Below are 16,309 nucleotides of genomic sequence, written 5' to 3' on the forward strand. Positions count from 1 at the left end.
AAGTTAAAAAATGGAAGGCATTTAAAAGATCGAGAAATCAACTACTGACAAAAAAACAGAGGCAAAAGAGATTGAAATTTGCTCGTGATCACAAGCATTTGACGGCTGAAGACTGGGAGAACTACATCTTTAGTGATGAATCTACAAAATATTTGTTTCATGTTCCGAACCGACAGGACGATATTGTATGGGGGTCCCAGTCAGATGAGGTTCCAGACGTAAGCTGTGTCAAGTCAAGAGCTAAAGTCATAATACGGGGTGCGATGGGAGTTCAGGGTTTGTCCAAATTTCACATTGTTCCAGCCGGCAAAACTATTAATGCTGACTATTATGTGAAGAAAATTCTTCAAAAAGAACTAAAACCTGGTCTGAATCGACAGAAAAATAGTGGTAGGATTGACGAACGAAAGTTGGTTCAATATCCAGGACACGCTACGTTTGTTCAAGATGGAGCGACACCTCACACTGCCCTCCTAACACAAAATTGGTGTGAAAATAATTTACCAAACTTTATTTCGAAAGAAGAATGGCCAGGCAATTCCCCAGACCTAAATTGTATAGAAAATCTTTGGAGTATTCTGAACAGCGAGGCCTACAAAGATCCGCGCCCAACAACAATGAGCCAATTACGCCGCCGACTTCAACGTACATGGAGGGAGATACCTCAGAAACATTTGATTTCTTTAATTCATTCAATGCCAAACAGAATTAAAAATGTATTGAAAAACAAAGGTGGACTGTCTGGTTATTAAAAACATAAAAACTTGTATATGAGTCGTTTATAAATAAGTTTAGGCATGATGTGAATCATGGAACGAACTTTCTTAACACCCTTTATATATATATATATATATATATATATATATATATATATATATATATATACTGAGCTTGGACACCATCAATATGCATCGAAATCATGATTCAATCGTATCAACTGTACTCAATTTATGTTGATAGATTATTTGAACAACGCTGTCTTGCAATCATGGACCGCATGTACGAAGAGAACACAAAACACACCATCGATCTGATGGACGACGAGGCTGTGGTCTGGGGAATAGAATCCAGTCCTTTGACCTTTGCATATGAAAACTTCATGTATGACGTAGTGGCGCACACGTGTTCTCAGAAGAATATGAATAAACAGTGGTACAACAATCAAGCCCCGGACCTAGTGCCATTCTTAAAAGTAAAAAATCTAAGTGAAGTGTTCCATACTTTTGAAATTCGCAAATTATTGTCATCAACATAATTTCACCACAATCATTATTATATTTTAGTCCGTGTTCAGCAAACCTAACAAGTTCTTTACAGCACCACTGACGAAATACGTTTACAACTATGTACGTAGCATACCATGATTATTGCAGATTTATTCTTTTTACTGCATACACAAAAAGTGAAATCGATTCAATTACTGATTAGTTTAATCTCATCTGACATTACCTTATTTTTTATCTTCAGGACCGTACTGTTGAAATGAATTGTATGCTTACTTTATGTTCTCTTCTCCCAGATGATGTTCTTTTCTATGTTGGTGATGTACAGCGCCTTTGTACTTACCAGCATAAGTACTGAGTATTACGTCCAGGACATCGCCAGGGTCTTTGAATACTATGTGTATTTTTGGGGTGTGGGCGATTTTATTGAGGAACTTATCAGTTGTTTTGTAAGCATAATTTTACAATAAAAATGCACCTTACAAAATATAAATAAGTAAAACTATAATTTTATAATGATACGCGCACTCTGGAAATGTCTAATTTTGTGACGTACGGTTTCTGTGGGTTGTCGATGAGAAAACAAAGGTAACAAAACAATGATCAATCTCATTAGAGACATAAATAATACAAAATTGAAAGTAGGACAAACACATATTCATAGACATACTAGAAGTGGAATCAAGTGTGGAGAAGTGAGCATGAAGGGCGAATATAACGAGCAGTGATAAATCTCATAACTCCTATAAGCAAAACAAAACAGAGCTGGGCAAACACGGACCCTTGGACACACCAGAGGTGGATCAGGTGCCTAGGAGGAGTAAGCATCCCCTGTTGACCAGCCACACACCCCGTGAGCTATATATCTTGATCACGTACACAAAGTTATCGTGTTTGCCCAACAATCTATGTTGTATTCCTTATAGGAGTTATAAGATTGATCACTGTTCGTTATCTTCACCTTGCATAAATCAATGTGTCAAGAACGACCTAACGATCGGCATGAAACACGCAAGAAAGTATTTGACCCAATGATAGGTTGTATTAGTAAACTAGATCGTTATATTTATATCGTTGATTTTAAGCGAGATTATTGGAACCCCTGCACCAGGATCCTTTATAAACGACCCAAAATTACCTTGGGTTGTATAACTTTATGAGATAAACATAGTAATCCATAATCAAATCTTCATTCAAATAACGGCCTAAGCATTGTCAATAAATGCGACATGCAGTATGTGGCCCAACGACATGTTATATTGGTGAATGAAATTATTCGAACACCCACATACATTTCGCAAAATTCAGGCTTGCAACGTAAAATTTATATATTTGCCTGCCTTGATAAAAAAAACCTGACCAGCCTCACGGTGGATGTGAGCGGTCAACAAGGGGTGCTTACTCCTCTTAGGCACCTGATCACACTTCTGGTGTATCCAGGCGTCCGTTCTGCCAAACTATCGCTTTTGTAGTGCTTACTTTTCCATTAGCATCTACATATGATGGTATCTCACTATCGCGATAGCGCAGTGGGACGTGGTGGATTCAAGCTCCACTTGCATCATGACCGCGCTACACGGGTAGTATGAGATTCTATCATTGGGTCAAATGATGTATGACTTGTTTCATACCGATTATTAAGCCGTTCTTGGCACACTGGTTTTGATTACGGATAGCTCCGTTTACCTGATCAAGATATAGGGCTCACGGCAGGTGTGACCGGTCGACAGGGGATGCTCACTCGTCTTAGTCACCTGATCCCATCTCTGGTGTATCCATGAGTTCGTGTCTGCCAAACTATCTATTTTATATTGCTTATAGGATTTATCAGATTGATCGCTGTTCGTTATCTTCACCTTTCATGCAGAATATCTTGTTGCGTTTGGAATCGGTTGAAAAATATAAACAGCATGTGCAGGTTACAATGGAATATTGTTACAAAACCATGGGGAGTTTACAACGGAGAAGCTGAAGTCATTTAGTTTTTCTTTACGATGATTTTTGTTTACTTTTCCACTAGCATCTACATGTGATGGTATCTCACTATCTCGAGTTATAAAATTGATCACTGTTCTTTATCTTCACTTTTCATTGTTATGATATTGATCACTATTCGTTATCTTCGCCTTTGTTCGTTTGTCAAACTCTAGGATTTACAAGTGAGTTTCCGATATCAAAATAAATGCGGGTGTCGTGTGTCATTAAGCGTCAAACATAGGTCAAACTTTGTGGTACTTCAGGTACAGCAGGTGGTTTGCAATGTAAATGAAATCCCAGGGGTCCGTGTATGCTCAGCTCTCTGTTTTGTATTGCTTATAGAACTTGCGAGATTGATCAGTGTTCGTTATCGTTACCTTTCATTTCACATATCACTTTCACGTCTATATAAGACGTCTATATGAGAAGCACAAATCTTTTGTTGTGGCCTTCAATTTGGCATTTAGATATAACGAGGATGTTTTATATGCAGGTGAAGATAACGAACAGTGATCAATCTCATAACTCCTACAAGCAATACAAAATATCATGAACTATACTTTTTATTCGTATGTTGATTCTATATATCCCAGTGAACTCCGAACAACAAACATCATATAGTCTTCCACATCTGCTTCATTTCAAAGTAGTTTTTATTGAATATGAATGTCAACGGCAAACTAACAACTAAAATATGAGAAAAAACTTACTTCAGATTCTCCATCGTCAACTTCCCATTTCTATGTATAAATATCCCATTAACACATGTATTTGGTGTTTATATGATGTCTATGTCTCTTAACTGATTATATATGTTAGAGAACGTTCTGTGTATTATCGATATCTAGATAGAGATAAGCTTCTGATAAACAAATTAATTTCACAATGCCTCGTTTGAAATCAGCATGATTGATACAATGATCATATACAACATGTGGTGTCGAATTATGTCTTAGATGTTCTATGCTAGGTTACCAGATCAGGGTAGAGAACTTGTGATGAATGTGATCGGTCAACAGTGCATGCGTATACCTCCTAGGGACATAATACAATATCTGTTATGTCCAGGTATCTGTGTTAGTCACACTCTTAATTTGTATTCCGTATTAGAAATGTTTCCATTTCAAACTATAGCAATATCGGATTTCTGATTTAAGGTTTCATCGTAAAGCCCACATATAGCTGATTATTTCATATTCCTGGGCAAAATTACAGATATGCCTAAGATATGGTAATCGACTTCAATTCGATCACAGGAAATCGGGGCACATTTGCACATATAAAAGATCACAAAATAAGAAATGGAATATAAAATAGAATATTTGTTTTCTAAAACTGACAAAAAATGCTTAAATATCATCTAGGGATGCCTAGAAGCAAAGGGTCGTTCACATCGCAGTTATTACTCCCGGATGAAGAGATACCTGTATGACTTCTGGAATGTTGTGGATCTTTTGTCGTATGCAATACTGATTGCTGCGTTGTTCGTGCGTCACATGTACCCCTCTGATACTTTTACCATCGCCAGGAGAATGTTTTCCTTATCCCTGCTTGTCATGTATCTGAGGTTTCTGGAAGTATTTCTCATCCACAGACGGCTGGGACCTACCCTAATTATGATCAAGGAAATGGTACGTCATTTTGTTTTTAAAATATGATATGATACACAGCAATAGTATGTATTAAAATCTTTATAAAAGCTGTAGTGAAATAAAATTCTATGGAATTATGTCTCCACTCTTTCAAGGGAGACATACTTTCCGTCCGTCCGTCCGTCTGTCTGTCATACAATATTGTGAACGCTTCCCTTCTTATATGGTTTAGTGGATAGACTTGGAACTTTGTACAATACTTCATTGCCATTTGTAGATGCACACATTGTTAAGACAGGATAATCCAAACCGTTATAGTGGATGTAAGAAGATGGAGGATGTAAAATAGCTTCTGATTACTTCTCCTCTATGGCTTATCTGATAAACTTGAAAGTTTGTACAATGCTTCATTGCCATATGTGGGTGTGTACATATTGATGAGACATGTGGATCCAATTGTTTTCGTAAAGGTTATCATGGATCTTAGAGAGGTGAAGGATGTTAAATTCGTCTGTGGACACTTCTCTTATATGGCTTATCGGATAAATTTGAAACTATTTGCAATGCTTCATTGCCATTTGTAGATCTGCATATTGTCGGGACAGAGAGATCAAACTGTTTTCCTCAAAGTTATCGTGAATCTTAGAGAGGTGGAGGATGTTGAAATAGCTTGTGAACACTTCTCCCATATTGTTTATTGGATATATTTGAAACTGTACAATGCTACATTGTCATTTGCAGATGTGCATTTTGCAGGGAGAGGAGGATCCAACAATCGTTGTCCTGAATGTTGTAGTGAATTTGGGGGGTGAAGGGTGTAAAATAGTTTGTGAACACTTTCTCCCAAGTGACTTATCGGAGTTTATAATGTCTTTGTTGTTGCTCATGCTTTCTCCTTCATACCCTACAGTACATTAAGGGAGAAGGTTTTCATTTGGAGCACTTCCAATTTGGGGAGCTGGGTAGACAATTGTTTTTTCATAAAAACAGTTTCTAGTTACCATAAGTGTTGCGGTTCGCTATCACATCTGTCAATATCGCATCACAAGACTCTACTAAATCGCTTTGTAAACTTTAACACGTACATGTCAGCTACGTTAATCAATTAATGTTCCAGAATTTAAAGATAAAATTATTTTACCGCTTGTAAAGGAATCCCTAAATTTTAATGTTTACTAAAATAATGTCCCCGATTTTTTTTTTTACCTTAGCTCTATTAATCGTTCTAAATTTTGAATTCCGTTCCGCATTTAGTAACATTTTGTTATATACCATAAAACATACCTTAGAGTTTGCTTCAAATCGTTGATGATAAGCTTGAAACCTCTAGAAGTAATATTTGGGATTGAACAAACATAATGCTCTTTTCTTAGAAAAACAAAATTGTTGGATACATGGCCTATTCACATTCATGTTTGTTTTGTATTAAAATATTGTAGTTGAAGGATTTATTTGGTTTCCTGTTCGTGGCAGTCTTTATTGTGATAGGAGTTGGGATTTACTTCCACGCGAACCTCTGGCCGGATCATCAGGACATGTGGGATGCTGACTGGACGCAGTGGAGAATTTGGAAAATCATCTATTTCCCTTACTTTCAACTTTATGGGGAACTATTCAATAATTTTTTGGAAGGTAACTATGTTATTGTTCAATGCGAACTTGATTAATACAGTATAGTCATAATTGATAAGTTGTTCAATTCACGAGATTTTGTTCTTGGTTTTCAAGAAACAATTTAGAGCATAATTATGAAATAACATTTCGATACGATAACCGAATGTCTGTGGAGCTTTGCTATCGTAGTTGTTGAAGACTACTTTTGAATGTCATGTGTGTGGGATCTAGTGTAGTGGTTTATTTCATCCAAAAAAAAAATCCTCGGGTTTATCCGTACGATGAAAGGTGGAGATAACGAACAGTGATCGATCTCAAGACTCCTATAGGCAATAAAAATTAGATAACAGGTGCCTAGGAGGAGTATGCATCCACTGTCGACCGGTCACAACCGTCGTGAGCCCTACATCCTGATAAGGTAAACAGAGTTATTCGTAGTCAAAATCAGTGTGCCAAGAACGGCCTAACAATCGGTATGAAACACGTCAGCCAGCATTTAACACAAATTTGTGTCGACAAACTTGCAATTGATATAATTGGCAAAATGCTGACGTCAATCAAGACTGTTGAAACCACTGTACCATCAATGAAATCAATAAATCATATGTGATTAAGCATCTAAATTTTTACATCAATGAACTGTCATGGAAGACATATAATCGATGTTATCTTTGTCTTTAATTTCAACATTTCAAAATAATAACTATCTTGCAAAATGATGTTATCTTATTTTTTTTTTACAATTCTAGGCAAAGAACTATCAGACTGTTCTCACAATACTTCGGTGTTGCAGTCCGACTCTTCCATTGAACGTTGTCCTCAAGAAGACTGGACAGTGTTGGGCGTGTCAGCATTGTACATGTTATTCTCTAATCTTCTCTTGGTCAACCTCGTTATTGCCATGTTCAGGTATAATCGTATTATATGCGCCATCTTTATGAGCCAATTGTTTTACTATTCATTTGAAGTTTTGGACATACATTATAGACAATGCTAAGCATTACCGTTAGGGTGACATTTTAGTGAGATGGGAAGTGTTTGCCTATTGCAAGTACGTTCATAATTTCCTAGATATTTGAATTTTTTCTTATCATATCAAGCACATTTGTCAAACATAAATTGTCAAAGCATGTTTGATAGTCAAGTGCTAAGGGCGCTCGTTTTGGAACCGGGTGGCTCGTGTTTGATTCTTAATTCCGGTGCCTAGAACTTTCAATACAAGTGGATGTCATTTCATCTTCAAGATTAAGATCAAAAGTCATGGGTCTTGTGGATGCGACTGTAAAGACAAACGTGGGTAAGATCATGTACCCCCACTGCAACGGTTTTGGGGTATATGCAGAGATTAACATTTCTGACACTTCACTAAAAGGTGAGGTCTTTACAAGGGAGCAAAGTTTACAAATGGGACTTAGAACAATATGAAAGAAACAACTATCGACGATATGTTTAATCTATATATCCTATTACCCTGATATATATGATTTCATTTTTTATTCCAGCTATACATTTGAAAGGGTTCAAGAAAATTCCGAAAAATTGTGGAGATTTGAGAGGTATACCGTCATCAATGATTATGAATGGAGGATTCCTTCTCCTATCAACCTTGTATTCCTTCCGTATCGTTTTTGTTGCTGCCCAGGTCGGGAGGGATGCTGCCTTGACAAGTGTACAAGTAAGATCTAAATTCAAAATAAAAACGTTATCTACATCTACAAATTAGCAAAATTTCGAAACGAATGACGTGGTACACTTTTACGTTCGATGTAAATTAGATTTATTGTAACTTCCTAATCCAAATTATATACAACACGACATATATTGAAATCCATATAGTCATTTTCATTCATACTGTTACCCACTTATGGGCTGAAAGTAGGTCAATCAGTTTTCCATTTTTTATTCCGTTATGGATACAGTCATTGCCCTGAACTGTGATCAGAACCTGCCTCTAAAGGAAATAGAGATTCAGTTTGCATTTCAAATGAATTAGTACATCATCACCTACTTTAGAACTCAATTATCAAATAGTTTCCTGGACATTTTCTCACTTTGGATAGAGATATTGCAGTGACATTTTGTCACGACTTCACTTTCAGAGAAATACATAAACAATCCACATGTCAGCTTAATTAGTGTGTTTTGACGTAATTTAAGATTAAATGTAGGTCAAATACTTTCCTGTACTTTTTCATCAAGGATACAGATATTGCACTGACATATTGCCACAACCACCAAGAAATATACAATCAGTTCACATGTCCGTAGGATTGTTGCACCATGATCTAAATTAAGTCTTAAAGTATGTCAAACAGTTTTCATAACTCTATAATGTTATGGATATAGGTTTTGTCCTAAAAATTACTCACGACCAGATATAATGTGAGTTAGGCGATTACTCACGATCAGATATAATGTGAGTTAGGCGATTATTCACGACCAGATATACCCAGAGTTTTGTGTTGATTTAAGACTGTCAGTCATTCCAATGTCCGAAGGGCGTATGATAGATCGTTTTCAGTACTCGTATTTGTAGAATTCGATTATTCTGCTGAATTAATACGCGCTATAATTGAACTGATGCTCTCTTCAAATGAATTGATAATATCAACAATTGAGATGATGTGCGCTGTAACTCAACTAAGTAGAGCAATAATTCAATCGCTCAATTCAAATGATATGCGAATGATTAAATTATTGCTCTCGTCAATTGAATGAATGATATCATCAAGTCAATTGATGCACTCAAAACTTCTAACTTCTTTTAGAGAAATCAATTATCCGATGAAAGATATCTTAAATTCAACGTACCTACAACTGAATTAAGTCGACTCGATATATATATACACGTTAGTTTTCTTTATTCTAAATGACTATACACATGGAGGGACGCGGCACAGTTTAAAGATGACGATATTTCATTTCGATCAAGTCATATTCCTAAAGGTAAATAGTTTCAAATTTAGGATTTTGATACGGAAGGTAGGGTATTTTGCCTCGGTTAGATACGATTTGGATGTGAATGTGGAAAATGCCCAACATTTGAGTTGAGATTATTTACATTGCTATATTTGAGAGGACGTTGTTCCAATCCGTATCACTTTTTATATTTTCGAAGGTGCTGTCCGATGTCCTCCTATTAAAATGAATTATGGAAAATAAAATGGCTCTTGATTTTTTTTTTGGTCATAAATATAACACAAATAAAACAGAATGTCCATGGTAATATTCTAAAATCGATGTCATAATGCACTTGGTCCATGGTTGTGCTTTATATTACATTTAAGCATTTTATTACAAAAATGTGGTAATTGTAGCAAAATCTTGCATTTCATGATGTTTGGGGCAGTAAATCCCAAATGCACCAGTGCAAAACTCTAAGAACTCTTGCTACCGTCATAAATTATCGCACAAAGACTTTTTATGCAGGAAATAATTTGTTGAAACTTATCTTTATTTTGGCCATTTCACAGGACTGATTTTGGCCCTCCTTTGTCCAATCATAATGACAACCCTAGATGCAGATCATTATGTGGTATTCGTTAGTGTACGAATTCTAAGAAAATCTCAAAGCTATCCTTTTATAATTAGTCCAGTCAAAATCATCTGTACAGAAGAAAACTTACAGGCAGATATGGTGTTACAATATACATGTACCCTTCTAGACTTCATTTGTTTGGGAATGGCAAAATATGATACAAATTATTACATACAGATACCTCACTTTTTTTTCTTCCTAACTTCCTTGATGAAAGGTAATTGAACTTTAAGCAGGTACTATACTTATATCATATTGAACCAAACACATACACATATTACTGTCTTATTTGAAGTCAGCATTTCGTTCAATGTTTACATTCTAGGTATGTATGTAGGTATGAATTGGTTAGCCTTGGTATTTATTTTCACAATTGTCATAAAATACGGTGACTGCTATATACAGTGGCTAGTTTGTAATTAGGACATTTGGATGAGAGACAAATCGTTCCCATGAAATAAAATGTGTTCCTAAATCAGTCACCGTAGATAAAAGAACGAATTTCAAATAGATTAAACGTAATAGACTAACCGTAATAATTACATAGTACATGTATTTAACGATATCGTGTTCCCATCAATACGTAGGTTTAAATTTCCTTGTCAGTCGCAGACTATGAGAGTCAGTCCTTAGCAAAATTCACAAACATTAGGATATTTATATTTCATTTGCCCTAACATGTAACAACACGGACGGAGCAATCACCCATCTCGCGACCCAGCTAATAGGATACATGGATCGTGAAAATTCTGCATGTTAGGTGTTTGTCAGATCAAATCCCAATAGTTTAAAAAATTGTCATAATTTGCAATGAGAAATGTAACAGAAACAACCCGTTTATTCAATAACTTAATCTAAAGTCAAAACAGTCAAGTTATCGCTATCTATCTTGTATAGAGCGATGCCTAAACATTTACTGACCTGTCTGAAATAAGGATTGCTTCATTCAGATAACAAACAATGATCATCTGCAAACACCACTGTCGTATGATTTTATTTCTAACATTACATTTACGGCTACAGTGGGCTCTCAATTATGAAATGGGGTGGATATATATAATTCTATTCTTTTTTTCCAATATCTTTATAGAGGAATCAGAGGAACGAAACATTAAAGAAGAAAACAAGGAATTTCGGAGGGACTTTCAAAGGATAACAGCATTCAGAATACGTGATAAACTGTAGCGAGGAAGTGGATCGTTGTTATGGTTAAAGACGTTTGGTTTAACATTTGAATTAGGACATGTATCTTGAGTGTGTACATTTTCATCACATTCACGATACAATATGTGGGTATATTAATTCCATTTATGTACATTATAACACAGTCTTTAATCTCTGTCATACACAAAAAGGTGGAGGTATTAACCTTTTAAAGCTAGTTTGAGTGTTTACATGATAACAGATGACAGCAAATATGCACTCCGGTATGACGTAATTCCATGGGTTTTATAAATAGATCACACATGTACTTCGATATAAACACTACCCGGGGGTTTAACATTGATCTTGTTGGCGGTGATAACAGTCAAATACCCTGTATTTATTAAAAGGTGCTACAAGAATCCTACTGCTTTCAGTAACAAATAGTTATCGAACATTTAAATACACCTCAAAATTTTACACATACGTTCTAGAATTTTCTTAACAGACAATGCTGGCAGCAATTGTCATGTAGGTTATTTAACTACCATTCATCTAGGGTATAAAATGTCCCAAAATATGTGGTGTAGTGCTATAGTTTTGCAATTCTATGTCACTGTATGACAGAGGAAATTCTAATTCAAATGAAAAAAAAAATATTTTGAGTAAAAGTTTTCATGAATGAAATCAACACATCTTTTATGATATCAATTTATTCTCAATGTTTTACATTTATAATCCACAGCATGTATTTCAGATACTTCGATGTTGTCTATATTTCTATAGCACAGTTAACAGATATTTTACATGTGTTATCGCCACTGGATGTATAGTTATAACGTCATCAGTCATACAAATACGAAGGTCATTCAAAAAATATCTAGACATGCCACAAACTTTTTTACATCCAAAATTGGTAGACATAATTAGACAATAAATAGTTCTAATTATTTGACAAAATCAGATATGTTACGATATGTTTAAAATACTCCAAAAATAAATCCGAAAAATGAGTTCACGGCGCATGGTGGAATTTTGTTATTCACAAAATGCATCATATGATGTTAATTGTCAAAACTCTCAAAAATGGCACAGTGTACTAAAACAGAAATTGTTTTACCACATCTTGTAGAGAATTATTACATCATTTTATAAGTAAAGTTTTAACGTAATACGTCAAGGTGTTTAATGGAAATCGATTACAGAGAGCAGGTATTTCTCTTTCGTGATGGTGAAAAAATGACGTCACGGGAAATCATGGAGCAGTAAATGGTCCTAAAATTTTGTGTCGAACTCCGGAAATGTTCAGTAGAAACTGTTAAGATGCTGGTAGAAGACGGATGAAATGACAATATTTAGTCGTACTTTAGTGTATAAATGAGATTAACGACTTTCCTGTGGTAGGGACTCTATAATTGTTCGTTATCGCTACACTTCATTCTATGCCAAACGCCCTGGAACAAAACAAAGAACTTGTCAAAAGAATACATAACGTTATGGAAAATGATGGCCGCGTCACTGTCGCGGACTTATCAGATATCTCTGATGTTCGCCCCAGCGCCGTCTTCCCTATTCTTGCTGAACATTTGGAAATGAGAAGAGTTACAGCCTGCTAGATATCTAGGCGATAAAGCAAGAAAGCGCTACAGGTTGTGTGTGAAATGTAGAGTAGAATATTTTGAGAAACTGTAGAACGCGGGGTGCAACGTGGCGAAATTACATACTGGTGTTTTTTAGAGAGATATTGTGTACATAATTATTGAATGACCCTCGTACACATTACATGACAACAGTGTAGTACCTCGCACTTCTTCCGATCTTAGTACCTGCATAGCTTATTTCATGTATGAATAAAATTTCTATGAACACAAAAGTTGGATGTGAATAGATATACAGTGTTATATTGAAGTCAATTATGACATCACATTGTTTTGTGTCAAGATCTAAGGTACCAGCGTAGCGTGTTAACCCCGTGTTACTGACAAAGCACTATGAGCAAAGCTAAAAATCTAGAGCTCTGAAATGTTATATAATTTCCAATTTATTGAGTGATTTATCCTGTTTTTAATTATCAACGAATCTTTTTTACTGATATATTTTTAATAGTATTGTTTTTCAACATTTTACTTACTGCTGTACTGTCTGGTGTGACGTACAAAATCAACTATATTTAGAAGAAAAAATCAAGCTGCAAAAGAGGGCAGCAAGAATACTTTTAAATATTCGATATATCAGGACCTCTTCTGGCTTTTTATTTTCGTGTTTGAACCGGATGTCAATTGGGTATTGTTCTATGTTTAGAAAGGTTGTCTTTCTGTTCAAGTTTTAAATAATCAAATGCCAAATTACCTAAACGTGTTTAAATATACAAGATATGTGAGTTGCCACCATACCAGGTCGAATAGTTATATGTCTAATTTATCATATTTCCCAAGATCTAAAACTGAAAAGTTTAAACGTTCATACAGCTACTATTCTGTATTCCTTTGGAACAAACTGTCTCAAAATGTTGGAAACTCTAGTTCGGTTGGCATTTTTAAAGCTATCTATTTGATGGAATATTTTCATAGAAGTAGCACTTAAACATTGTACTTTCCTCTTTTTGTTCCGGTGTGTCAAATGTAGTTGTGATATGGCACTGTGTGCGCGTGTGTCTAATGCTATTTTTTCTACTTTCCTTTTATGTCATGTATTCATATTTAGGTAATAATTCTATCATTAAGTAGGTATGTTTTATACTATATTTTTTCTCCTTTTCCTTTTATATCGTATTCATGTTTAGCTACTAATTTTAGATGTTAATTTTATGTTTGTGTATATGTTTTAATGCAGTACCACAATGGAAATTACCTATATGCTAATGTGTGTAATCCTGGATAAATAAAGGATATTACATGTATTACTATTGAAAGTTGTGGTAAACTTCTTCCACTTCTTTTCCATTTCTTGAGGTCCAATGTATATGTATAATGAAACATGCTTTGAAGTTTGAACTCATAACCAAGGATATTGCTTAATAAAAAAAAATACATCTATATCATTTGTATATTTTCTTTTTAAATTTCATTTTAAAGTTGTTTTTGCAACAACAACAAAAAGGAACAGAAAACCAATTTTAAAAGGAAATAAAACCTACACAGATAACCATATAAACTAATAGATGAATAAAAATCACAGTTTATAATAATTAGAATGCAATGCTTTGAATTATATTGTTCAGTAAATCGTTTTGGTTAATAAATAAATCTTAATTAAAGTGTATGGTGAAATTCTGATTACCACAAAAAACCGTATAAGAAATGCAAACCTGATTACCATACGTCTTATCCTATACCCTTCAATGTTTCGGTTTTTGATACTATGGATTTTACAAAGTTTGATCCGGTTTTCCTGTCGTCGCGTCGCAAAAAAATACAAAATCACGGTATACATCAATTGGATTGTATTAACCATCTTTATATTTGTACATTTTCAGCTGTTTTCGACTATATAACACCATTGCAATACGTATTTATCACTGTATAAATCCACTACGGGGTCAACAACGTCCCTTATGTGCGTATGAACATTTGTTAAAAGTAGGTTTGTTTGGTTTTTAGGGGTTTTTTTTTCGCCACACTCAACAATTATTCAGTTATCTGGTAGCATTCAGTTTTTTATTGGTGGAAGATAGAACCTAGATATAATGCACCTTGGAATACACCACTAACCGTCCGAAAGTAAATTGAGAAACTTTCTCACTTATCAGCGCGAACAGGATTCGAACCCACGCCGATCATAGGTGAGAGACCGTGTGATTTTGAACGTGATGTTCTAACCACTCTGTCACTGAGGCCGGGTACTACTTTTACTAAGACAATACACATCTAGCAATCGCTCTCGCTTACCACAGAAGTATATCAATAGATTAAATCAAGATCACAAAATTTATGTATGATTTTATTTGTATTCCAAGCAGTGGACTTTCATCAATAGATTGATAAAGGCATTTCTGTAAAACGAGGTCTTCCTAATGTAGACTCATGTCTAAAAGTTCGTCTGCTACAACTTCACCCTGGTCATCGGTAATGCAGAATTGTACCTTCTGCTAGACGAAGACATTATACTTTAGAAACAATGTCATTCACACAATTTAGGGCCGATAAGTCGTCAACGTGCATTAAGACCTACGCACCGCACTACCTCCGTGCCACAGCAGCAATGAGGTTAGTGATGCCAGTATGACAGAGATATTGGTTCAATGTCACTATTTTTATTATATATACAAATTGGCAATGAGCTATTACAAGGAAAAGAAATAAAACACAATAAATATTGTTTCTTTCCAGAAATATACAACATATCAAATACCCAGTCAACAAAGACATTGTCATGAATATTATGGAAAAAAATAAACACAAATACATCAATAACATATCCCAATTGTATGGCAGTGCCACACCCAATTAAACCCGTCTCACCGGAACAAAGAGGTATTATATTATGAATAATAAAGAAAATTGTATAAACTCATTGTCGAAATTACTAAAGAAATATTCCACTGCTATAACGCATTAGAATTGTTATAACTATAAATGAACGTTAGCATATTTATGAAATTAATAAAATGCTAAATGTTACTATAGTAGAATTACATGTATTGATACTGATAATATTTATCCAAAATAAAATATCAAAACCATTTATAATTTGCTTACCAATATTTAAAATGTGTTACCCCCGAACTCTATTCGAACACCCAGTGAACTGTGTGAAGGGCGGCGTCAGAATGAAGAGCGTGCACATATAGTGAGTGAGTTATAAATAAGCCGACAAACCGGTTTTAATATTCCAAGTAATCAAACATAATTTATAAATTTCTTAATTACCTGGACTATTGTTATAAACACAAAATACTAATATTAAATTGCATCTGAAACTTAAATACATTATTTTGCATATTTTTTAATCTCAAAGAAAATGATTCGCAAGGACAGAACTCTATAAATAACTCTCAATCAATTAGGGCGCGCAGTTCGCGATAAAATTCTGCAATACGATTTATGCGTCACATTTCTCCCCCGCGCAGTTTTGTTGATGTCCTCATCAACTACACACAAGTAAATCAAATAAAAAAAAATCAAATTCAACTGAAAGATAATCTATGTACAATCATTGTGGTCAATTCAATTTCGTTTTGTTCGCAAATACTCTGCAAATGTTTGGCTTAAATTAGCACCAAG

The 16,309-nt window shown here is 34.9% G+C and overlaps 1 protein-coding gene across 1 annotated transcript in view; it reads left to right on the forward strand.

Annotated features, from left to right (window-relative positions):
* Positions 1-14,124, forward strand: part of LOC125661868 (transient receptor potential cation channel subfamily M member 2-like) — a 134,780-nt gene extending 120,656 nt beyond the window's left edge. Inside the window, exons 15-22 of the mRNA XM_056146383.1 lie at positions 961-1,192; positions 1,284-1,346; positions 1,520-1,672; positions 4,565-4,831; positions 6,232-6,424; positions 7,156-7,315; positions 7,909-8,081; positions 11,035-14,124. Coding sequence (XP_056002358.1) covers positions 961-1,192; positions 1,284-1,346; positions 1,520-1,672; positions 4,565-4,831; positions 6,232-6,424; positions 7,156-7,315; positions 7,909-8,081; positions 11,035-11,129 — 1,336 coding nt within the window. The 3' untranslated portion in view covers positions 11,130-14,124. The remainder of the gene's footprint in view (positions 1-960; positions 1,193-1,283; positions 1,347-1,519; positions 1,673-4,564; positions 4,832-6,231; positions 6,425-7,155; positions 7,316-7,908; positions 8,082-11,034) is intronic.
* The last annotated feature ends 2,185 nt before the right edge of the window (positions 14,125-16,309 follow it).

This window comes from Ostrea edulis, chromosome 8, assembly GCF_947568905.1.
Source record: "Ostrea edulis chromosome 8, xbOstEdul1.1, whole genome shotgun sequence".
Taxonomy (NCBI): Eukaryota; Metazoa; Mollusca; class Bivalvia; order Ostreida; family Ostreidae; genus Ostrea; species Ostrea edulis.